General features: G+C 35.4%; 3 protein-coding genes and 1 pseudogene across 9 annotated transcripts; 2 read left to right on the forward strand and 2 right to left on the reverse strand.

Moving 5' to 3' along the window:
• The first annotated feature begins 5,426 nt into the window (after positions 1-5,426).
• LOC111370720 (cysteine-rich and transmembrane domain-containing protein WIH1-like) lies at positions 5,427-6,284 on the forward strand. The gene is made up of 3 exons (XM_022992561.1): positions 5,427-5,665; positions 5,774-5,930; positions 6,010-6,284. The coding sequence occupies exons 1-3, from the start codon at positions 5,635-5,637 to the stop codon at positions 6,053-6,055; spliced, it is 234 nt and encodes a 77-aa protein (XP_022848329.1). The 5' UTR covers positions 5,427-5,634; the 3' UTR covers positions 6,056-6,284.
• LOC111370719 lies at positions 6,177-8,319 on the reverse strand (annotated as a pseudogene).
• Positions 8,320-8,441: 122 nt separating this feature from the next.
• On the forward strand, positions 8,442-18,232 carry LOC111370718 (protein Iojap, chloroplastic). 2 transcript variants are annotated; one of them, XM_022992559.1, is made up of 5 exons: positions 8,442-8,750; positions 16,165-16,291; positions 17,156-17,294; positions 17,437-17,525; positions 17,820-18,232. In XM_022992559.1, exons 1-5 carry the CDS (start codon positions 8,568-8,570, stop codon positions 17,939-17,941), a joined length of 660 nt encoding a protein of 219 aa, XP_022848327.1. In that variant the 5' UTR covers positions 8,442-8,567; the 3' UTR covers positions 17,942-18,232. The 2 variants fall into 2 exon arrangements, with proteins under 2 accessions (XP_022848327.1, XP_022848328.1); XM_022992560.1 differs by having other exon boundaries at positions 17,852-18,193.
• Positions 18,233-18,464: 232 nt separating this feature from the next.
• Positions 18,465-22,712, reverse strand: LOC111370721. Of its 6 annotated transcripts, none has more exons than XM_022992562.1 (6): positions 22,460-22,712; positions 21,502-22,051; positions 21,039-21,182; positions 20,094-20,334; positions 19,323-19,823; positions 18,465-19,057 (listed from the first exon to the last, which is right to left on the reverse strand). In XM_022992562.1, the coding sequence occupies exons 2-6, from the start codon at positions 22,045-22,047 to the stop codon at positions 18,627-18,629; spliced, it is 1,863 nt and encodes a 620-aa protein (XP_022848330.1). In that variant the 5' UTR covers positions 22,048-22,051; positions 22,460-22,712; the 3' UTR covers positions 18,465-18,626. The 6 variants fall into 6 exon arrangements, with proteins under 6 accessions (XP_022848330.1, XP_022848335.1, XP_022848334.1 ...); XM_022992567.1 differs by having other exon boundaries at positions 21,502-21,978; positions 22,460-22,674; XM_022992566.1 differs by having other exon boundaries at positions 21,502-21,983; positions 22,460-22,674.
• Positions 22,713-23,863: the final 1,151 nt, after the last annotated feature.

Raw genomic sequence — 23,863 nt, forward strand, 5'->3', positions numbered from 1 at the left:
TGCATGAGTAATGTTCAAGCCTTTTTTAAGCGTTGTGATATCCACTGAGAATGATGATGTGCCTGCAATCATCGGCACCAATCCCATTCTTTCAATCAACCTTTATTCACTCTCATAGAATAGTCGATCTCTAAATGCACATCACACCTCCTCAAGTTCATCAATATTGGAGTTTTCATTCCCTCTAGTTAAAGAAGTTTCATTATAATTTGACATTAAAAAAATTTGAAAATTTCAATGGTTATCACTATTTCAAAGAATCAAAGTCCTTGTTTGAGTTTCTTTTTTTTTCAAAACTTATTTTTAACTATACATTCTCCGAATATGATAATTTTACCTGTAAATTTAAAAATTTTCCCTACTTTTTATTTTTTAACTACACATTCTATAAAAATATTACCATTTCAAAATCTAGTAATCCAAAAACCCATTTTTTCTCAAACAAGGGCAAAGTTACGTTTAGCATAACATTGCTTGCTAGGGCTAAATATAGTCCGGTTCAATTCAATTCGATTCTCCTTAGAATCGAACCAGACCCGAAATTTTCGGGTATTTAGTAAGTGGAACTGTCGAATCCAAATTAATTATGGAATCGTTAGGGTTTGGTTCCATTCGGTTCAGTTTGGCTCCGTTCCCAAGTTTCGTATTATAATTAAATATTTTTAATATTTACAAAGATATATTAATTCAACTAATGATATATTCAATCTTAATTCTTACAAAATAACGTAGTCCAATCTTGTGTCTTTTGCATCTTTCTTTGCTGAGTTCTTCATAAATTTGTTTGTTAAAATCACGAAAATAGGAAGATAGTGAGCTCACAATAATTAAGAGAGGCGTTGTCGAGTTTCAATTCAATTTCTTCAAAACGATAGAAACGGCACTGCGGTAGATTAAAAGATTTGGATAAAGTTTAGGTCAATTTGATTAAATTGATTTTGAACTTAAATTTGGAAATAGGAAAATCATATTTTTGGGTTTGAGCTAAATTAACTAGTTAACAAATTTATTTTAAAAAATAAAATAATTTCGCTCAATTAAAATAAATTAATTAAAAATTAGGAGAATTCGGTTCTTATTCAGTCATTTGGTTCTTGATCAAGAACCAAAATCGAACCGAACCCATCGTTTTTAGATTCAGATACTTATTCAGGTATTTAACTTAAAAAGAATCGTTTGATTCGATTCAAGAGTTTTATACAATCTTATTACTTGCAAAACAAATTTCAGAATTCAAAACACGTTGGTCAAGAAATGAAAAGAATAATTGATACACATTTTCACAAATAGTCTAGTAAAAACAACGAAAACTCGTTACCTAACACTCAAGTAATAAAATTTGAAAAGAGTGAATATTTTCATTTCAACCATAAAAAGAGAGAACAGCCTTCTTAAAGAAAATTCCTCTGTAATTATAACCCTGTTTGGAGGGCTTTTTTAGCTCCTAAAAATGAAAAAATGGACCCAATTCTGTGCAGAAAGTGGGAGAAAACCTGATTCTTACACTTTTCCTTTCAGTAAATAAATCGGTATCGACAGTGGTCAGTGTCAGCCTGGTTGGCTATCATCATTGGAAACATTACCGTACTTTGTAATAAACAGCTTATCTGCCCCATTTGACCGTTGCGAGCGAAAGAGGGAAAAATACAGTATTATTGGGTTTCCGGGTCCCACTTCCAACCCATATGAACCGGGCCTCGATAACCGAGACCATTTTGTATTTTAGTTTTGAAGTAACGTTTGATTCACGTCGACAGCTAATAATGTTAAGGGCAACTTACAAAAATACCCTTAAAATTAGAGGTGTTTTGAAAAATCATATGAAAAGTTTTTAGGAAGTAAAAAATACTGTGTAAAATATAAAAAGTGACACAATGTCACTTTTTTATAAAAATTGTCACTTTTTTTTTTTTTTTTCACAAATGCAAAAAAAGTGACAGGAACACTAAAAAAGTGAGAAACACCAAAATAGCACCATCCATTTGGACAGCACCACTAATCACATTCTTAATATAATCAGCATATCTATGACAATTCACTTGAGCTTAGTGACGGTTCTTAACATAATCAACATGTGGATTGTTAATGTCCTAATTATGTGAGGAAAATATAACATATTATGTCACTTTTTTATCTTCTTCAAAAAGTGACAAATATTTAAAAAAGTGACAAAAACTTAGAAGGTGACATTAAAACTCAAAAAAAGTGACACAATGTCACTTTTAAAAGTTTGGTGTCACTTTTTTATTAAAAAATGACATACAATCTCACTTTTGTTAAAAAAAAAATGATGTTTGCCATTGAAAAGGTGATAAAAATTTCAAGAAGTTGACTTAAAAAAAGTAATGAACAATAAAAAAAAGTGACAAAATTTCAAAAAAAAAAGTGGCAAAATTTCAAAAAAGTGACAAATTAAAAAAGTGACGAACACTAAAAAAAGTGGTGAATTTAAAAAAGAGATAGAAATCAAGAAGGTGACAAACATTAAAAAGTGACGAAAATTCAAAAAAAAAGTGACGAATTCAAAAAAATGCAACCAAGTTTACAGTAAGCTCACAAGTCACAACTAATGAAAATTGATGACTAAACTAAGATGTAAATATCAAAAAATCATATAAACGTTCATCACTATTAATCAAATAATATTTTTTGCGGTCTTCAAATCATAACATATCCTACAGTTTGCATACTGACCAAACAGTTTACCAAACTCGGACAATATTTTGAGTACCCGAAAATCACTGTAATATGGGAAACGTTGTTCTTCTGGGGCACTGCATCAAAAAATCTGCATGCTAATTTTATCTTCCTGCAATCTTGGTACCCACAGATCATAGCATTCCAGGAAGCAAAACTATTCCTTGGCATCTGTTGAAACAATGCATATCCCTGCCCCTTGCATAACTAGAAACCATTTCATTCCAAGATATCACATCCTTCTTTGGCATTTCATCGAACACACTTTGAGCTGCTAAAGTTATGATTTGAACAGAAATTTAGATTTTGCCTTTTAGCAAACTGAAAAAAGGAGTATATATATATTGCATACCAAGTTGAATAGATGAGAATTTAGAATGTGTTTCTAGACAGAAAAACGCAGAGATGTAGAGAGAGATGAGGCGCTCCGAAGGGGATGGTGTATTGATGAAACCATTGCATTCCAAGATATAACATCCTTTTCTGGCATTTCGTCAAACACACTCTGAGCCATTACTAAATCTCCCCGATTTCACATACCCTGCTAACATCGAATTCCAGAAACAACGTTCTTCCAGCAGTATGAACAAACAACATTACAAAAACCATATTTGAATACAAAAACAATATTACAAAAACATAATCAAGTTCTCGTGCAACATAGTTTCCAATTTCCACCCAGGACCACGTCGCAGCAGCCATTGCAAAAGATAGTGCGGTGGTGTTTGCCTAGAAGGGTGAAACACTTCACGAGTACAAGTGGTGTAGCGAGCGGGCTCTCGATTGGGGATCTGGTGGTGAAACCGATTTGAGTTGTGAATGACTGTGGCGATGCTCCTCCCCTCATTCACGAAGGCTTCAGGAGTTTGGAGGTTTAAGGGAGGTTATAACGTATTAATTACGTTGTTGAATGATTTTATTAATTAAATAGGGTATTAATCAAATTAGTAATTTTTTTAGGGCATTGGGCCTAATTTACCCTAATGTTAAACGGCTTATTTTAGGGCCGCTTGTAGTCTGGTTTGGCCCACTTCTAAGTGGGTCACAACCTACCTTACACTTTTTTAACAATTTGTTAGGGCCGGACAAATCTCCCGAATCGAACTCGATAGTTCTTGTCAAATTAAATAATCGAATGGGTATTTGAATTGAGAATCGACAGATACAATTCGACTCTCGATTCTAGACCAAGAACCGAATCTTTCTAATTTTTTTATATTGAATAAATCAAATTATTTTAGGCCTTGTTTGAGCCCTTTTTGGGGAGAAAATGAATTTTTGAATAGTGTATTAATAGGAAATGTGTAATTAAAAATAAGTAAAAGTTTTGAATTTGCGTGTAATATTATTTTATTGAAAAATGTGTGATTAAAATGATGTCAAAACACTATTTAAGAATGTATTTTTTTTTTAAAGAATGAGGCTCAAACAAGGGCTTAATTTTAATTTTTTCTAAATAGATTAACAATTTTTAAATCCAAATTTTTTGCCCAATAATTTTTTTCATTTCTAATTTTTTAATTTTGGCCCAATTACTCATTTTATTGTTTCATTTTTTAGCCCAACAAGATCTAACCCACTAAATAACCCTAAACACCCTACACTGAAGTGCATAACGCTGTCTAGACTCTCACAACCTCGCTGACATTCCAAAACTTATACAATCGTCGGCCGACGCTGTGACCTCCACCGATCGAAACTTTGACCATAGCGATCATTTGAATAACGTAATCTACTAGTCTCTGACATTCCAAAACCATTGAATACATCATTAGTTGTATTTGTATAATGTTGTTATAAATGTTAAAAAAATTAATTATAGTACCAAACTGAACGAAACCGAACCGAATTGAACGGAATCGAACCCGAACGATTTCATAATCATATTTGAACCCCGACGGTTCCATTTACTAGATACCCGAAAATTTTGGTTCGGTTCTCGAACCTTCCCGCTCCCACCTCTACATTTTGTTGTGAAAAATCCTGCATATATTTTTTTTTTCCCTGTTCTGCGATTATTTAACTATTTAAACTATTAGGCGGATTGTGATTAATTATTTCTTTTCTCTAATCAAATTACTAGCCCATTTGAAATGACTTTTGAATAGCCAAAATAAATTTTGAGACTCAAAAGTTACTTTTGAATTCATTCAACTAATTTTATAAAAATATTTTTTATAATTAGAAGAGTTTTTGTATAAAGCAGCTTCAATGTAACTTCCTTCAAAATCACGTTTGAAATAGGAAATTCTTTTAAAAATTTACTTCCAAAAAGCAAAAAAGATATCTTCTTCCAAAAACTTTCTACAAAAAATAAAAGCGCAAGTCATAACAAACGGGCCCAACATCTCTTCCTACTCTTAGGCTTTCCTTGCGGGGAGCCTGGCGATAGCCCACCCCACCCCACCCCACCCCACCCCACCCACAATTGATCAAATTACGATCAAACACTTGACTTTTGATCAACTAACAAATTTTTTAATGCAAACCAACACACCTTCTCAAAGGCCTACGACTTATCTATTATAATTTAGAGGTTTGAAATCGAACTACACGATTGTTGAAAGGTTTGAAACTTCTGTATTTACCTTACACATAATTAAAGTATTTAAGAATGATGATTGAATATGAACACCAAATCATTAAACAAATTTTGAAAAGTAGTGCAGACGCGGTACTCATCTTTATTCGTTCTTGGAAGATAGATATGCCGTGTCCAAGATGCACACGCGTCTGCTCCTTTTGCGTCACGGAGGGATTTTCTTATGACCAAAACCAAATGCAGAGATTTCATACACAAAGACTTGATCCTACATATACACATTGATTCACGGCCAAAATTTTCCCATAATCTTATCCTCGACTACTTCAGATACACACTTCATAAGAAATATCGAATACATCAAGCCTCGGCTTTTCCACTACATTTGAAGAACTATGAACAGATACGATCAAAACGAAACTTCTGGTAAGCAGGTTTACATGAACTTTGATTCTCGCGTAAATTTCAAGAACATGCAATTTTCTTCTCCCGGAGGCTTGTTTTAGTTTCTTAACGGTCGTTCTACCCTTACAGCAACCCCAACTTCATATCCTCCTGGAACACAAGAAAACTCTGATGGCCCATATGTTATGGCACCTCCACCAATGGGTTACCCTACAAAGGATGGTGATAATCGAGGTAATGCCCCTGTAGAGACGACAAACAGAGGCGATGGCTGCTTGAAAGGATGGTAAGCTTTCTGATTCTCCACTTCGTTGTATACCTAAAAGTCGACGTTTCCTAATTTTGTAACATTTGTTCTTTCACAGTCTTGCTGGTCTTTGCTGCTGCTGGTGTCTGGACATTTGCTTCTGATGAAAAGAAAAAGACTATCGTTTCCATATATATTTTCACTATGTAATATCTGTAGAGGGTGTAGTAAGCTGATCGGTTACTTCAATGTTTTTATATGTGTAATTTAATAAATTTCTGTCTACTTCATATACTTTCTATGCAGCAATTAGGATATATTTATAGCAGTTCTTGTACAGCTTCTCATTGAAAACAAGTATATAAAATAAAAGAAAAAAGATGGTTCTTCGTACTTAAACGGGTTTGTTTAGTAGAGTTTTTGCTTTTTGCCTCTGATTCTAGTAGAAGAGCTTAATGAGGAAGATATCCTGTACAAATTTTCTCTAAAAGCTCTTGTAGCCCGACAAAGCACTTCCAAAAAATTATTCAAACAAATTTAAAGCAACTTGTTAGTTTCAAACGCAGATTTTGACTTTTCAAAAACCTTACTAAACAGACCCTAACATTCAAACGTCATATTTAACGAGTTACAAAAAAATTTATGATGTCCCGATGCAAGTAATATGGAGCACACAGACAGAAGGCTCTATTTGGTTTAAAAAGGGAGCAGCCATGCCCTAAATCTATCACCGAACACCTCTAACCACTAGCACCACAGCAGCCCACCACCAACCCTTCCGAACCCTACGAATCACACCATTCTCAGCAATAATTTCTTAAGATTGGCATATATCAAGCAACAGTTAGAGAGAGATGATAGAGTTTCCCACGCAGATTTTGCTACTTGTACATAAAAATGGTACACAAGGGATAACACACACATGATAACCTCGGTTGCATACTACTAAATACACTGGTCTGTAGGAAACATTTAACAAGTAATGCAAGAAAATGAAGAGACACAAATATACAAATTGTAATATCAATCCACGCATCCAAAGAGACTACATATGTCATGGGAACGACTCACCATAAAATATCATTTCTGCAATCTCTCTAATCCGCGTATTCATGAAAGGGCTGTGCTTGACGTCCAGTGGCGCCCCCAATTGGTGGGGGGCCCGCGGGATCAGGCCCACCCAACCAATATGTGTCCTTCCAGGCCCTGGACGTGTATCCTTTTCCTTCATGAAAACATACCAGAAACATTTATCCAGTAACTCAAAATCTCTTCCAAGTAATCAAAGTAGAACAGAAGATTATATTCAAGGATTAGAATACGCAAACAAGATAATACCATTTGAAAATGGTCAGGGGCAGAGCTCGAAAATTTTCTCAGTGCGGGCACAAATTAATTTAAATCTAACACCACGGTATCTTTTTTCGCATTTAAGGAAACTTTATAAACATCAAGCGATTCGCCATGCCATTAGAGAGTAAGGAATGTTTCAGGGTGTAACATCAGCTTCCAATTTTTCTCCCAAAGTTGAGTGCAGGCACTCAACTATACATGGCTCCGCCCCAAAAATGGTGATACAATGGAAATACTGAGCAGCAAAAATATATGAATGAAACATATTTTACAAATGTAAACAAGATGCTATAATTTCTGAAGCATTTAGTTTGCTAAAAATGCAAACAGAATGCAGTATGGATTCTTAAAATTTAAAATCTTGGTGCAAAACAAGCATACATAATATGCAATATGAATGTTAAATTAATTATTTATTTTTGACATAATTTTTTATCAAGATTCTAATCCATACCAAACAGAGCTTAGTCCTTAAACAAATACCACGTAACATCATCAGTCGAGAAACCGATGTAATATAATCGAAAAAATACAATGATATACCATTATTATTCATCTAATCCGCCTTAAAACCTGAGCTTAGAGAAAAGCCACCGGTTCTTACCAGTCTTCGACCGCTCCTCAAACCGTACATTAATCTCCTTGCAAGACGTGACCTTCTTATCAAGAGAGACGGGCGCATCTGGGCAAACATAATCCCTTGAGGTTAACGACGAGCGTGTAGCGCGTGAGCATGATGTGGTTGTAGTTGACGAGCTTGATGAAAGCCTTCACGAGACATTTTTTGGTCTGCTTCTCGGCGGAGTCCTTGATAACTTTGCTAGGGGTCCTTGGCTATACCCGGCAACTAGGAAGTGACGACCTTAGGGCGGTGGTGACTCGCCGGTGCTGTCATTAAAGTTTTTGACAATGGTGGTTCTTTGCCCAGCGAAACGGCCCTGTAGGAGGACCGCGGCATTGTTAGGTCTCAGAAATTTCACCATTTTCAGCTAGATTTATGTGGGTACAGTACAGATGTTGGGGAGTCAGGGAGGCTAGGCTTTTGTTGAAGGAATACTCAGACAGAAGACTGAAATCCTATCCTACATGGGCTTTTTTGGTGCTAAAAATGGAAGTCTTGCGAATTGGCCCATTTATTTAGTTAAATTAGATCACCAAGTTCAACCCGCAAAGTAACCGGGTCAGATATTTATCACGGAAATGGATGACGACAAGCTTTTTATTCGGCTGAAGAGAGAAAATCTTCCATGCCCTCCCACAATCTGCAAGAACAGGATAAAAGTTTATTACGTGTTCTAATCAATTTCAAAGCAATAGCCACAAATGTCAATCTGTTACAGCTCTCCTTCTTGCACCGGAAATTTCATTTCCGGCGACCTTTTCCGGCGAGAATGCAAGCTCTCCTTAAAACCTGGAAGGTTTTCTTGGTTTAATTTTAATGGGTTCGGGTCGTTACAAATGGTTAGCTCTCAGAAGTCCACGTTATCCCGTATGGCTGTTGGCTCGGTAATAATTCGTTCCTCTCGAAAATTATGTTTACCTGTACTGTACACATAATTTGTAAGGAAAGCATTTTTATGTACGTTTACTTCTGATGTTATCTTAGTAGCTCGGGGAATTTTTCTTGTTTTGCTTGTTCTGTTTAATTTATTTATTTTTATATGGGCTGAAACTTGAAGAAATATCAGAGCATGTGGGGAATAATACTTTGAAATTATAAGTAGATGTGCTCCAAGATGTTTAAGAATATTGTTGTTAAGTTTCTCAACTGCTAAATACAGCGAGCCTGTCACATTTTTAAAACAAAACTGCTAAATACAGTGAGCCTACACACTTTTAAAACTAGTTTCTGCTGTGATATTGTTATTCAAAATAAACAACAACAATAATAAAAAAAAAAAAAAAAAAAAAAAAAAGGTCTATGCGACTGCATGGAATATAGCCATGCGGTCGATGGCCTAATGCCCAGACCAAATGGTCTAGGCATGGGCAAACCATGCGACCGCATGGATTTGTACCATGCTGTCGCATGGTGCAATTATTTGGCCGTTGGAGCCGTTTTCTTCCGTTGTAAATTCAAAACTGGTGACTTTTGACTTAAAGTTTGATACCATTTCGTGAATTTAGTGTATGCCTATATATATTGGATCCATATTGAAGGCAAACACATTACAAAAAACATCGAGATTCCATATTACTTCCAAAATCAAATATCAAAGTCTTAAAAGCCATATTCATATTCATTATTTGTGTTCTTCAAGTTTTCTAGGATTTGCACTTGTACTTTGGTGCTTAAATCCTTGCAAGACTTGTTATAATCCTGCAATCCATTTGCCAACAACTTTCGAAGCATCTCAAATTCATAGGAGAAGGGGTAAATATCGTTTGAGGACAACGATATCGTGTTCAAGCCATTCATTGATACAAGTTCGTGATTATCTTATTATTGGCGTTTCCGGTTCATATTTTATGATCTCTACTCCAATCCAGTGGATTTTCTCCAACAATCTCAAACGATATCTCTGCAATAGAAAGCGAGACAACATTGGCGATTATTAAACTCATGAATCAAGACTTGGTGCGGTTAGATCGGTTCGATGGAACGAACTATACTCGATGGAAAGACAAATTGAAGTTTCTTCTCATTGCACTAAAGATCTTTTACGTCCTAGATTCGGAATTTGCGCCACTACTAGAACCAATAAATGGAGAAATCGAAGTGGTGAGGAATGAAAGACAAAAGCACCAAGAAGATGAGTTAATATGCCGCGGTCACATTCTCAACGCATTATCGAATCGTTTGTATGACTTATATACAAACACAACTTCAACAAAGAAAATTTGGGATGCGCTCGAAAATAAGTACAAAGCAGAAGAAGAAGGTACAAAGAAATTTTGAATTTCTAAGTACTTTGATTTTAAATTTTTAGAGAATACTCCCCTTCTTCCCTAAATACATGAAATGCAAGTAATTGTCAAGTTGAAGGCAGTAAAAATTGAAATATCGGAGACCTTTCAAGTGAGGGCTATAATTGTCAAACTTTCTGGAACTTGGAAAGGATACCAGAAGAAGATAATGCATAGTTCTGAAGATTATTCTTTAGAACAACTGCAAAAATATCTTCGGATTGAGGATGAGTTGAGAATACGTGATAAAAGTGATTCTCATAAGGGCACTTCCAAAGTAAATGCTGTAGAAAATTTCGAACCGCCAACAAAATCCAACAAAAGGAAGCCTTCAAGGAACCTTAATAAGTTCAAGAAGAAGACCAAAGGAGGATACTTTGTTTGTGAGAAATCTGAACACTACGTAAAAGATTGTAGACACCGGAAACATAACAACTTCGTGGGTATAGTGAATTTAATCCAACAAGACAAGATTGTGGCCACCATGAGCGAAATAAATGCAATTAAGGGAAAGGTTCCCGGCTGATGGTATGAAACTTATGCCGCGGTGCATGTATCATATGAGAAATCTTTGTTCAAAACATACAATGAAGTGGATGGAGACCAAGAGATCCAAATGGGTAACGAGGTGTGGTCCAAAGTAATTAGAAAAGGAAGTGTAGAAATTATCTTCACTTCTGGAAAAAATGTTACTCTCACAAATATATTACATGTTCCGGATATTAATAGGAACTTGGTGAGTGGAAATCTTTTGGGAAAATCGGGTATTAAAAATGTTTTTGAGTCCGGTAAATTTGTTTATCACTTAACGGAAAATTTATTGGAAAAGGCTATTCATGTGAAGGAATAGTCAAATTTTGTACTATTGACAATGAAATAAATAAAGTTGATTTTGCTTACATGATCGATTTATTTTCTTTATGGCATGCTAGATTAGGTCACATAGGTAAATGTAACATGAAACGCATGAGAAATTGTGACTTAATTTCATATGATGAAAATGATGCCATTAAATGCAAAACATGTGTAGAGGCAAAAAATGGTTAAAAAACATTATCAAAGCGTTAAGATGACTTCTAGCATATTAGAATTAATTCATTCCGATATATGTGAATTGAATGGCATGCTAACAGAAGTGGAAATAGATATTTCATAATACTTATTGATGATTGCTCAAGATATACCTATGTTTATTTGATGAAATATAAATACGAGACATTTGATTTATTTAAGACTTATAAAAATGAAGTTGAAAATCACTTAAATAAGAAAATAAAGACCTTAAGAAGTGATAGATGTGGTGAATACTTCTCTAGTGAATTTAATTTATATTGTGAACAATAAGTCATAATTCACCAATGTTTTGCACCTAGGACACTCGAACAAGACGGTTTGGCTGAAAGGAAAAATAAAACCTTAGTAGAAATGATTAATGCAATGCTTATATATGCTAAGTTGCCGTTTAATTTAGAGGGGGTGAAACTTTATTAAGTGCATGTAGGATACTTAATAGGATTTCTTCTAAACATATAAAGGTTTCTCCTTATGAATTGTGGAAAGGAAGAAAATCGAACATTGGACACTTCAAAGTGTGGGGGTGTCTTGCTTATTGCAAGAACACAAATCCTAATAGGACCAAATTAGGTCCAAGAGGCATTAAATTTGCTTTTATTGGATATGCTAATAATGACAAATCTTATAAATTGCTAAACTTGGAGACCAATATGATTATCGAATCAAGTGATGTAAAGTTCTTTGAAAACTTATCATCGGATAATGAATTAAAAGAAAATATTGAAAACATCCCTAGCTCAAATGGAACACGTGATGCAATGTCTTCTAAAGATGTTGATCAGTCTAGTGAACCACGAAGAAGCAAGAGAACTCTAGTTGAGAAGTCTTTGGAACCGTATGAAATTGATTCTCAACTTATCTCCTTTTACTTAGTAGATGAAAATGAGTTGAATGTTGTAAGAACAATTCCTTTTGTTCTACAAGTGGAATCGATCCTAAAAACTATAAAAAAGTCATGGCTTCTTGTGATAACATTTTTTGGAAAGATGCAATTAAAGATGAAATGGATTCGATAATATCTAATAAAATTTGGGAACTTGTCGATCTACTACCGGGATCCAAACCTATTGGATGTAAATAGGTATTTAGGAGGAAATATAATGTTGATGGCTCTCTAAATACTTTCAAAACTAGATTAGTAACTAAAGGATTTGACAAAATGAAGGAATTGATTATTTTGACACTTATGCACCGGTAGCCAGAATAATATCGATTAGGATATTATTCGCATTGGCTTCAATATATGACTTGCACGTTCATCGAATAGATGTCAAGACGACATTCTTAAACGAGAATCTCGATAAGGAGGTCTATATGGAGCAACCCGAAGGGTTCATTCTACCTGGAAATGAACATAAGGTATGAAAGTTAGTAAAATCTTTATATAGTTTGAAGCAGACACCTAAAAAATGGCATGAGAAATTTGACTTAGCTATAATATCATTCGGATTTAAACATAATAGCGTAGATAGATGTTTATATTCTAAAGTATATCATGATTATGTGACATTTATATGTTTATATGTTGACGACATGTTGATTATGAGTAATCACATGGATGGTGTAGAAGAAACAAAGAGATTTCTATCTTCCACATTCAAAATGAAGGATCTTGATCAAGTGGATACCATTTTAGGTATCAAAATCACAAAGACTAGTGAGGGTTATCACCCAAGTCAATCACATTATATTGAAAATGTGATAAACAAGTTTAAATATTTGAATATAAAAGAATATAGTACCCGATTGATCCAAGTTCAAAACTTGTAAAGAATGATGGAATGACAATTGCTCAATTGGAATATGCTAGTTCTATTGGAAGTCTTATATATGCAGTTCAGTGCACAAAACCGGATATAGCATATGCTATTAGTAAACTTAGTAGATTTTGTTGATTGGTGTTTTCGAATTTGTTGTACAGAACAGATTTTCCATAAATGACTTGCTAAACCAGATGAATAATTGCAAAATAAAAAAAGCAGAATATCATTTCCAGAAAAATGAATTGCACAGAATAAAACAGAAGCATAAAGAAGTCCAGAATTCGGAATGAGGATGATCGAGGCGAGAACTAGGCTCTCTGTCCTTAAGACGTTTTTACCCCGTCACACGGTGCTTACGGTATGTGGTAAAGCGTCTCCTAAGATACAACGATCAGATACTTGCAGAAGCAGCACTTCGACTGCAAGACAACGAACCAAAATGGAAGTACTCTCTGTAGACTATTGCAGAGAAGAAGAGTATGTATGTAGAATGATTTCGTGATGTTTCTGTGTGTGTTTTTTAAAATTGAAAGCCTAAGGACCATTCAAATAGAGGAGAGAGTTGACGGTTGAGCAGTTTCCATCCACCACTCACGCCCACTTAACGCACAGTTTTAGCAAATTGATGGGTCGGTTAATAAACTATCAAAGGGAGGGAATTAATTGAATTTAAAAAAAATTAAATTAATATTAACACAAGCCCACAACCCGACCCGACCCGACCCGGCCGGCCGGTCGGACGGTGGCGCGCGCGCATGTGGCCTTTGGATTAGTCTAGACATTGTCTAAGACTCCCCCCTTTCAAAGACTATTTGTACCCCTTGGGATCCAAACCCATATCCAAACTTGAAGTTTATTAAGTGGTTCACGGTTGTGTTTGTAACCTATGTGGGATTGGAACATTTTTCCAATTCTTTCCCATTTATTCATCTCATTTATTGTCCAACTTTCAACCATAATTTCTCATTCATATTGAAGTGGTTTTTCACAATTAAATATTCTACACTCATCTACTCGGAACGTAGAATTTAATTGAACATTAATTTCGATACATCGAACATCGGGTCCCACTTAAAATTGTGGTCAAAGTTGACCCAGCATTTCGAATAGATTTACTAACAATCCAAACAAAAATAATTGGAGGGCCACGGGGAGGGTTATTGGATACTTAAAGAAAATCAAGAACTTAGGTCTGCAATATACTAAATTTCCGGCAATATTGAAAGGATTTATCGATGCTAGTTGGATATCTAGTACGGGTGAAAGTAAATCCACCTCAGGTTGGGTGTTCACTCTAGGAAGAGGTGTTGTTTCTTGGAAATCAAAGAAACAAACATGCATAACACACTTAACCATGGAATCTGAATTTGTAGCCCTATCGGATACCGGGAAAGAGGCTGTGTGGCTTAAGGATCTCTTTTATGAGATACCTTTGGGATCAAAGAATATTTCTTCAATACCTATCATGTGTGATAGTTAAGCCACATTAGCAAAAGCATACAATGGAAAGTCTAGACACATGAGTCTTATACATGACTATTTAAGCAAGTTAATTAAGGATGGAATAATTTTCCTAAATTATGTAAGGTCAATTGAGAATTTGGCGGATCCTTAAACTAAATCTCTAAACAAAGATTTAGTAGCATCTACTTTGAGTATGATGGGATTGAAACTCCTTAACTAAAAAGGTTCACCAATGAGAGTAACCTTACCTGTCATTGCTCAAAAGGTAATTTATGGATTTCAAGGGTAACAACAAGTCATTCGATGTGTGAATAGTTGCAGCATTATTAAATCCGCAATAATCCTATACTAATTAAATTAATGCTAGTTACTGAAATGAGGGATGAGCTTTAAGCTCTTAATGAAGTTTAGTGTTAAAATACAAGTACCTCTAAAGATAACAAAGGTATTGGAACTTCACCTAAACAATATTCAAGGTGGTGCCGCCTTAATAGAGAGTTGGAGTTTCTCTCTTAAAAGATTGTTGAAAATGATAAGCGCAAGGCCATAAAAGCACTAAGCGAGTTAAGAGGAACTTGAGAACACGTGGTACTCATGTGTGTGTTCTTACCGGTATTGTCATATGGAATAACTGGTTCAAAACTACACGTTACATTTGTTCCGACTATACTTTGCTTGAATTACACTATGGTTATATTCAAATCGAAAGATATCTAATCCTTATGCGTGAGTATCGTATATTATAAATATGAAACTTGTTAATTTTGAACAAGTGAGGGATTGCTGTGATAATGTTGTTCAAAATAAACAACAATAAAAAAATGGTCCATGCGACCGCATGGTACAAACCTATACAGTCGCATGGTTTGCCCATTTGGCCGTTGGAGGCCGTTTTCTCCCGTTGTAAATTCAAAATTAGTGACTTTTGGCTTAAAGTTTGATACCACTTCGTGAATGTGGTGACGCCTATATGTATTGGATCCATGTTGAAGGCAAACACATTACAAAAAACATCAAGGTTCCGTATTACTTCCAAAATCAAAGATCAAAGTCTTAAAAGTCATATTTATATTCATTCTTTGTGTTCTTCAAGTTTTCTAGGATTTGCACTTGTACTTTGGTGCTTAAATCCTTGCAAGCCTTGTTATGATCTTGCAAACCATTTGCCAACAACTTTTGAAACATCTCAAATTCATAGGAGAAGGGGCAAGTATCGTTTGAGGACAACGATATCGTGTTCAAGTCGTTCATTGATACAAGTTCGTGATTATCTTGTTATTAGCGTTTCTGGTTCATATTTTGTGATCTCTACTCCAATCCGGTGACTTTTATCCAATAGTTTCGGGTTTATATAACTTTTTAAAATTATGCATATGAACTTTTTAGTTGGAAAGTAAGAAGAATACTTAAAAGTATAAATTAAGTAATCTTTCATGTGTGAAAAATCATATTAATAGGATAGGCATAAATAGTGAGAGATCAAAGAAAAGATAGACCAAGTTACTTGCTTTGAAGGGCCGAGGCTTCCTTAGAGAATGTGAAATTCAAAAAAAATAAAAAATAAAATGCCCATTTATATTTTGGTTTCCATGTTTTTAGTCATAAGCTTGTCAACTGTAACGTAAATCTTTGTATGCCATTTCCTTCAGATACTCTCTGTCCTTAACATAAATAAAGATACACAAATTGTTTATAAAGCAACATCTTTGCAGAATGTGAGCGAAGATACAGATGATATGTATGATGACTTGTTCAAGAAGTATGGGAAGGTGGTCTTTAGAAGAAATGACCAAAAGTCTACTAGCGCCGAGGTAGATGACGATGCTGAAAGTTTAGCGTGTAAGCTATTTCCATCTGTACCTTGATGCAGTGGTGTGAAAAATACATTGTTCTTATCCTTAATCTTTCTTCTAATTTCTATTATGCCTAGATTATAATGAACAGCTGGTAATCTGTTTTACATTTTACCATCCCGTTTCAATTTTGGAGAACAAAAATGCTGCAATTTCGCCATGTTGACAACCTTTTTGGCACGGTTTCAATATCATCTATTGAAGGTGAATTTGAATGCATCAGAGCTTGTAGGTAGTATGTATTAGAACTTGTCCTGCTTCAGTAAAGTTTCACATGCTAAAATAGTATATGGACTTGATGGGCCATTGCTTTTTAATTTTTGAGGTTTTAGCATTTATGCAGATATATATAAATGGAAGTGGAATTTGCAATCCAAGTTCTTGGTCCCTACGATGGCCACTACTGCAGCCAGCTTCTGCTGTTTACCTTATAATACATGATATTATTTACTACCACGTTCAATGAATTTGTCATATTCACCACTGAAGTCTATTAATAACTTTTTGGTGGTCAATCTTGATTGGTTTCATAGGATCTCATCTTCCTCTTATCTTTTAAGGTTTCTGTGATTTTTTTGTACGTTGTTTTGTTTACCGTACTCAACCTTGATCATTTCTTGGGATCTAACGTTTCCTAATTTCTGAAGGTTTTTCTGTCAATTCTTGGCCTAGTTTCTTTCTTGTGTCAGCTGTTTTTTTTTAATGTTATTCAATTAGGCTTCTTTTCCCATATCACTTTTTTAAGAGAAACAAAGATGGAAAACTGTCTTTTAACTTCTCTCAAGGTAAAAAATGAAGAGATCAATTTCATGGTCCTGTATAATGAATTCATTGATTGTTCTCTATGCAGTTTCTGTGGCATTGGCTAAGGTTGCTAGTGATGTTAAAGCTGCAGATATTAGAGTTCTTTTTGTGAAGCCTCTCGTGTACTGGACTCGGTTCTTTATTGTTGCCACTGCATTTTCACGACCCCAAATTGATGCCATCGGGTAAAGTAGCTATTTTTGAATACTTTTGTTAGGTTTGACTATGTGGTTATTCATCGCTACATAAATTTTTCTGTACTCAAACCAAGAGGGATGATTGTAGAACGAGTAATAGTGGATGATTAATTTGATTTATATCCTTTAGGACCAGAATAAGAGATCTAGCAGAAAAACAGTATGGAAGAACTGCAACGGGGGATTCTAAACCTAACTCATGGACCCTGTTGGACTTTGGTAAGTGTTTCTTCACATGGAAACGATTTAACACAATTAAGAATAGGGTATATGATGTCAAAAGAAATAACAGTACTAAGTTCATGGAGAATAAATACGATGTCACATTGGCATTTCTACCCCGTGTTTATGACTAAAAACCCGTCAAGGAAATAAAATTTCTTCGCATTCTATGTTATATCTGAACCAAGTATGGTTTCCTATAGATTTTTAATGATCAGTTCAATGTTATAGCATTAGTAACTATTTGTCATGGTGTTGAAATTAGCAAGCATCATTACATAATTATTACAGGTGATGTAGTGGTGCATATATTTCTTCCTCAGCAAAGGGCTTTGTACAACTTGGAAGAGTTCTATGGCAATGCAAAACAGATTGAACTTCCTTTCGAAAACCAGCAACCATTTCGCAGTTGAAAATGCAGCTGGTAATATCCTTCGATTCTCAACATTATAGTTAAAATGATTGGCTAATCAAGAGGCAGTGGCATCGTCTTCCTCCCATGACATCCCTCTGACATCAGAATCGCCATAGTAGCTGCCAAGAGTAGCCCAGATTTCTTGCAGCACCTACTTGTATAATTTGGATTTGAAGTTAATTAACATTGAGATGATAGTGTAGTATACAGTTCCTCAGTTGTTTAATGTGATGACTAGTTTTTCAATTTAGCAAAAGGAAAAAAATAATAATAATTTTATTTTTAACAAGTATACATAAATATGTTTATAAACACCTGCTGAACATCGCACTTATGAGTAAATTTTGAAATTAGTACTTTTTATAGGCCAAAATAAAAAATAAGTTGCTTATATTGACATTAAGGTAAGTAAAGAGTTACCATGTTTTTATCTAAAATAAAAAATAAACTATTGAAATGGTTAGTTTTTAGTTACTTTTAAGCTCATCGAAATGTGCTAAATATGAGTGGAACACTGGAACTAAATAGAAATATGGCACATTAGAAGTAATGCACATTTCAGTATCAGTGACAACATAGATGTGGTAACTTAGACAAACTGTACGAGACATTCTTATTTCAAGTTGCAGGTGAAAACTCAATTTGGGTCCTTTAAAGGAAAAAGCAGAAGATGAGAAAAATTCTTATGGTTCTTCCATTCTAGGTATTATAGGCTCTGATCTTCTTCTCTTGGGCTCGTTTTCACCCAGCTGCAAGGAAAATCGAATGTCTTCATCAGAAGTATTCCTCAATACAGAGAGATTGCCAAGCATCAGTCTTTCTTCAGTTTCTTGTTGATCATCACGATGAATTATGGACCGCCCACTAAAGCTTGGTATGAACTGATGTTCGACACTTGGACCTGGGTTCAACCCTTCTTCCAAATCGAATGCTGCTTCCACTGGAGATGAGTTTATATCTGGACCACCTGCACCATTTTCCAAGGGCAAATGTTGAATGTGAAGACCCAAAGGCTCGGATTTATCCTTGGGAAGCATTACATCGGGAGGCGAGGAGTCTCCAGCGTTAGAGCCGACCCCTGTCATGGAAGCAGATCTCTGTTCTTGAACTGCAACTATAACAAATGCCACAATATAAAAATAATCAAAGTGATGTCTATATCCGATATGACAAATTTACCCCGATTATAATATAGCAAGATCCTTTGTGAATGTGTTGCATACAGTTTCAGACCATATTAGACACCACAGTAACAAGATTTGATATTGTCCATAATTATCTAATTCACTTTACCAAACATGTCATAAGAGCACAAGCCAAACACGTAGATGCAAAATAATTCGGGCAAAAGATATCCAAGGGTTTACACATTTACATACCTTTCAGAGCTTCATTTGTAGTGATCAGATCGAGCTCAAGGAAATTGAGCAGTCGCCCAAGATCAACTCCACTAGTCCAGTTTTCTGGAGGCTGGCCAATTTTTAGTTTTAGACGGCCCCTATTTGCAGTCCCACCCCAGATTATCCCAATTGGACGTGGCTTTTCTTCTTTTTCACCCTTCAAAACGATGAGACTTCCACTATCTCCTTCAAGGTCAAATGTTTGTTGGTTCTCGCCAACAACAAGAAAATCAGTCAAGAAGCATATCCCTTTCTCATCATTGTACTCAAGAGCATATGCCAATACAGTTCCGGCAGTCAAACCAGAACTTCTTCCGACTTTCATTACTTTCTTTCCAATAAGACTGTCAACTGGAGATTGTAAGTCAATAATTTTAACATTTCCAATCTCTCCTATCCCTTTCACGGACGTAGTTACAGCAGTCATGTCGAAATCGTCAGTGAAAGGGATAAAAGCACCATCTGCTCTCACAAAGGTCTCTGCAAGGGGAAGGAAATAACTGAAGATTGCAATCGCTCCATAAATATAATATTTAGTTAATTAGGCTCTCAACTCAAAAGGCCATGTATCGGGACAAACATTCAAGAGGGAGAAAGAAGCAAAATGGTAAAAAACAACATTCAAAATTGTCAGTTATAGGGTTGACATCTATGGGTAGTACTTCATCTAATTCAATTATTTCCCTGATAACGCCAGCATTTGACACTACCTACTTCTTGATCATAAACCAACATATACTGAAAACTGACCTGGATTTATGCCAGCAAATATTCCATACCAGAGGTCATCTCTGATGAATGAAGTTGCTCTTTCAACTGCACCAAGGTAAACACCGGGTCCAAGTGTTGGTGGTAAAGGATGAAACATCTTTTGATTTGGATAATCTAAATCAACAGCAACATGTCGATTTGTCAGGAAACCAACTTGCCGATTGCCTGTTTGGCTCTTTACAATAGCACCCAAGGTCCCGTAGTTTTCTTGATTTGCAACCTGACATTTGCAGGGAAAACACAACGGTGCTGTAAAGAATTATCTGGTAGAAGGTAAATCTGTCTAATTTCTAAAAATTTCCCGTGTGATCTTTCATTTAGAGTATGTTCATGATATGGCCACTTTACAACAGCATGTGTCTTTCGGAAGTTAAGAAGAAAACCTACTTAAATTGCCTTCTTAGGAGATATGTAAACTTGTAGAATTTCTAAAGCAATCTGAGTTCTACACAGTGGATAGCTTGAAGATGACCATACATGAGCATAGATTGCTAATACAGTCAGAAGATGACCCATTGACTCTGCAACATTCATAGATTCAAGAAGAGGGTCCTTTTCAGGCACAATGGAAAGCATATTCCAATATAATCATATGGATCCTAGAGCCCAAATGTTGTGATGAGAAATATTTATGTTAATAGGCCATTCAGCAAAACTTCCCATTCCCCCATTGGCAAGTACTCACTTCTTTTCCACATGCAATATAACATTTAGTTTCTTCGAAAGGTAATAAAAGCATATGGCTCCAGATATTGGAATCCTAAATACTAATTTATTCAAATTAGAGAAACTTTACCGTCAAGAGATATTGTTGAGTTACGGTTTAACTTGAATGGTGAGAAATCTATGTATTGAACTAAGAGAACCACATCATATTTTAGTGGCATTATAGAAGTGGAAGGTCACAACATGTTTTCAAAATACCTGAGAACCTGAACCAATACGTAGATCACTCCCACGCAGGTCATCAACAAGCTCAGTGTACAACTGCTCCTTAGGCGTTGGCTCTGGAGCACCAAAATATGAAAATTCCACCACATCCACATCACACCACACCCCTCCTGGTCCCTGAAGATGTAAATAGCATTTCAACTTTAAAGCATAACACGGGAAGAGTCAGAATTCAGATAGATAAAATATTTGCAAGCTAACCATGCCATACCCCCTCCTGGGCGAGGGCACTTATAGTTCATGTCTTTGGCATGTAAATCCACTAAATGCATAATACTAATAAATACTATTATAGAAAATAAGTAGGATAGCAAGTCAACAAAGTAGACAATGTTTCAGAATTAACCCTCTCCTACTTGGTTTGTTTTACCAGGTAAGAATTATAACTTTACAAAAATGGTAGGATAGCATGAGCGTCTTTGTCGTAAATTGTTACCTCCAAAGCAGTTGGTAAACATTGGATTGGACTAAGCCACTGCTTGTGGACTTTTCGTGATACAAACACCAGTATTGCTGGTATATTCGTCAAAATGCCACGTCGAATCCGAAAACCAATTGCTGTGCCAAGACTATAACAGCGCAAGATCTTGCTATGAAATGCCCTGATGGTCATGAGCTCAAGCAAGGTATTTGCTCGCTGACCTTCTGGAAATTGACCATCAAGTGACTCGGGTAAAACCCCCTTCTGTAGGTTAGCAAAGTAATTTGCCCTCTCTTCAGCATCGTCTTTTATTCGACAAGGCCATGAAAAGTAAGCAGCACTACTCTCGCCGTGTTGTCCTGCAGAAGCATGGGGTTGAAGTGACGGTGGACTAAATGAAGGCCGACATGAGTGACTGCAACAGTATTTTTCAAGGTCCATAGCTGATTCCTCAGATGGTGTTGAGCCCGAGCAACGAGTTCTCGAATTTAACTTCGCTTGATCCATCAACCGTGTAAATATCTTTACTACTAATATGCAGCAATCACGTAGGTAGCACATCTATCTTTTCGAGTAAAATAAAAAAGAAGTGATCTTGCAGAAGAATGTGAAACTCGAATATTTAGCATTATCCCAAACCACAATCCCAACACCAAATAAGTAAAGAAATCAATAGACAAAGACACACTTGCACACGGATGAGTACACCCCAGAAAATAAATATATTCCTACGATCAAGATTGGATGAGCATGACAGTGCCGTCACTGTTCAACCACTTGTCAAAATCATGCTCTAAACAATTGAAGAAAGATAATATTTTTTTTAAAAAGAATTCAAGTTTCAGTTTATCAAAAGTTCTAGAAAGAAGACTATTTGCTAATCAATTCCGTGAAAAAAATAAAAATAAAATAAAATTTGAAGAAGAAGAAGAAGAGAAATTAAAAAGAGTAATTTAAAAATTCAAGAGCTCACCTTACAAGCACGTGGCAAAATCGTTGAAGTCCTGGAATACGGAAAAAACCCAACCCATGAGTGGCCTATCCCCTGGCGTGAACTAACATCGTAGTTCCATATAAATGAGGAAAGCAAGAGACTTTTGGCTTCTCCAAGCGTGCTTTTTTAGTGGGGTGTATGCGATCGTGAGTGGGCGTAGTGACAGAGAAGAGAGTGAACTCACAGAGTTGTCTCCAATCCCTTTCCTCCAATTGTTTGCAGTGCTCCAATGAGCAAATTGCCACTTTATTAATCAACAACGCTTTTGCTTGGAGGCATAAGCGATTTTGTTTTGCAAACGCTACAGACCACATAAAGTAATTATGTTACGCTTTGCTTACGACGACGTTTGGCAAGCAAGTCGATAATATTTACTTCTGTCATCTGGAAATTATACCAACGAATTTGTATTAACTAAGCGCCTCTTTGATAATGTTTTTACTTTTGCTTTTATTTCTTATAAAAAAGTTTCATGATGAAGATACTTTAATTGATGTGTGGAAATTAATTTCTAAAATAGTTTCGGATTCGAAAGTAACTTTGAAATCTCAAATATTCATTTTGACTTCTTAAAAGCAATAGAGATAAACTAGTTTCTCTGGGCTCGGTGGGCTCTAGTCGAGCCCCATCTTGGGGTGTCAGGCCGAGCCGACCCATGGGCTGGCTAAAAATAATAATAATAATAATAAAATCAACTGCCTTTTTGTGAGAGGCAACGTGCCAACGGGCTGTTGGAATGCTGCCTTTAAAAGGTAGCTGGCAGCTTGCCTTCATATGGGAGAGAGAGAGGAAAAAAATCAAGTCGGCTCAATAAGGCCCGAGCTGAAAACTCGGGTCAAGCCTCAATTCTCAGGCAAAAAAAAAAACCCATCTTAAAAAAGCTCATCGATTTTCGGTTTGGCTCGACTCGGCTCATTGACACTCTTATATTTAGCCAACATCAATTTTTTTATTAAAAAATTATGAATATCATGAAATATATTATTAAAATTAATTGTTGATTTTGACTATTTTATCCCAAACATGGGCTTAATCATTATTTTATAATAGCTTCAATGGTGGTCAATTGATTTTAAAAAAATTAACATATAGTCCTTGTTTGAGCCCCATTTTTATGAAAATACATTTTTCTCTTTTTTTCCTTTCAACCACACATTCTTTAATAAAATAATATTACACATAAATTAAAAAAATTTCTTATTTTTCAACCACACATTTTTCAAAAAAATCACTTTTTCAAAATACATTTTTAACAAAAATGGGGCTCAAACAAGGGCTCTCTAATATGTCGTATGTTAAGTACCAAGCTAAAGAAGTTAAATCACTATAATCAATTCGAAATAACGCGGCATCTGGAAGGCTATGAAATATAACTAGATTCAA

This window comes from Olea europaea, chromosome 21 (assembly GCF_002742605.1).
Source record: "Olea europaea var. sylvestris chromosome 21, O_europaea_v1, whole genome shotgun sequence".
Lineage (NCBI taxonomy): Eukaryota > Viridiplantae > Streptophyta > Magnoliopsida > Lamiales > Oleaceae > Olea > Olea europaea.

What these genes read in the sequence shown, in the direction of transcription:
- LOC111370718 (XM_022992559.1), top strand. Translation starts at nt 8,568, where the DNA reads ATGTCAATCTGTTACAGCTCTCCTTCTTGCACCGGAAATTTCATTTCC. An exon ending in CGATGCTGAAAGTTTAGCGT is followed by an intron (nt 16,292 to 17,155) that starts GTAAGCTATTTC and finishes TTCTCTATGCAG; the next exon opens with TTTCTGTGGCATTGGCTAAG. An exon ending in CCCCAAATTGATGCCATCGG is followed by an intron (nt 17,295 to 17,436) that starts GTAAAGTAGCTA and finishes TATATCCTTTAG; the next exon opens with GACCAGAATAAGAGATCTAG.
- LOC111370721 (XM_022992562.1), bottom strand. Translation starts at nt 22,047, where the DNA reads ATGTGCTACCTACGTGATTGCTGCATATTAGTAGTAAAGATATTTACA. An exon ending in GTTTACCAACTGCTTTGGAG is followed by an intron (nt 21,183 to 21,501) that starts GTAACAATTTAC and finishes TTACATCTTCAG; the next exon opens with GGACCAGGAGGGGTGTGGTG. An exon ending in ATTTGCTGGCATAAATCCAG is followed by an intron (nt 19,824 to 20,093) that starts GTCAGTTTTCAG and finishes TTCCCCTTGCAG; the next exon opens with AGACCTTTGTGAGAGCAGAT.
- LOC111370720 (XM_022992561.1), top strand. Translation starts at nt 5,635, where the DNA reads ATGAACAGATACGATCAAAACGAAACTTCTG. An exon ending in CGATCAAAACGAAACTTCTG is followed by an intron (nt 5,666 to 5,773) that starts GTAAGCAGGTTT and finishes CTACCCTTACAG; the next exon opens with CAACCCCAACTTCATATCCT. An exon ending in GATGGCTGCTTGAAAGGATG is followed by an intron (nt 5,931 to 6,009) that starts GTAAGCTTTCTG and finishes GTTCTTTCACAG; the next exon opens with TCTTGCTGGTCTTTGCTGCT.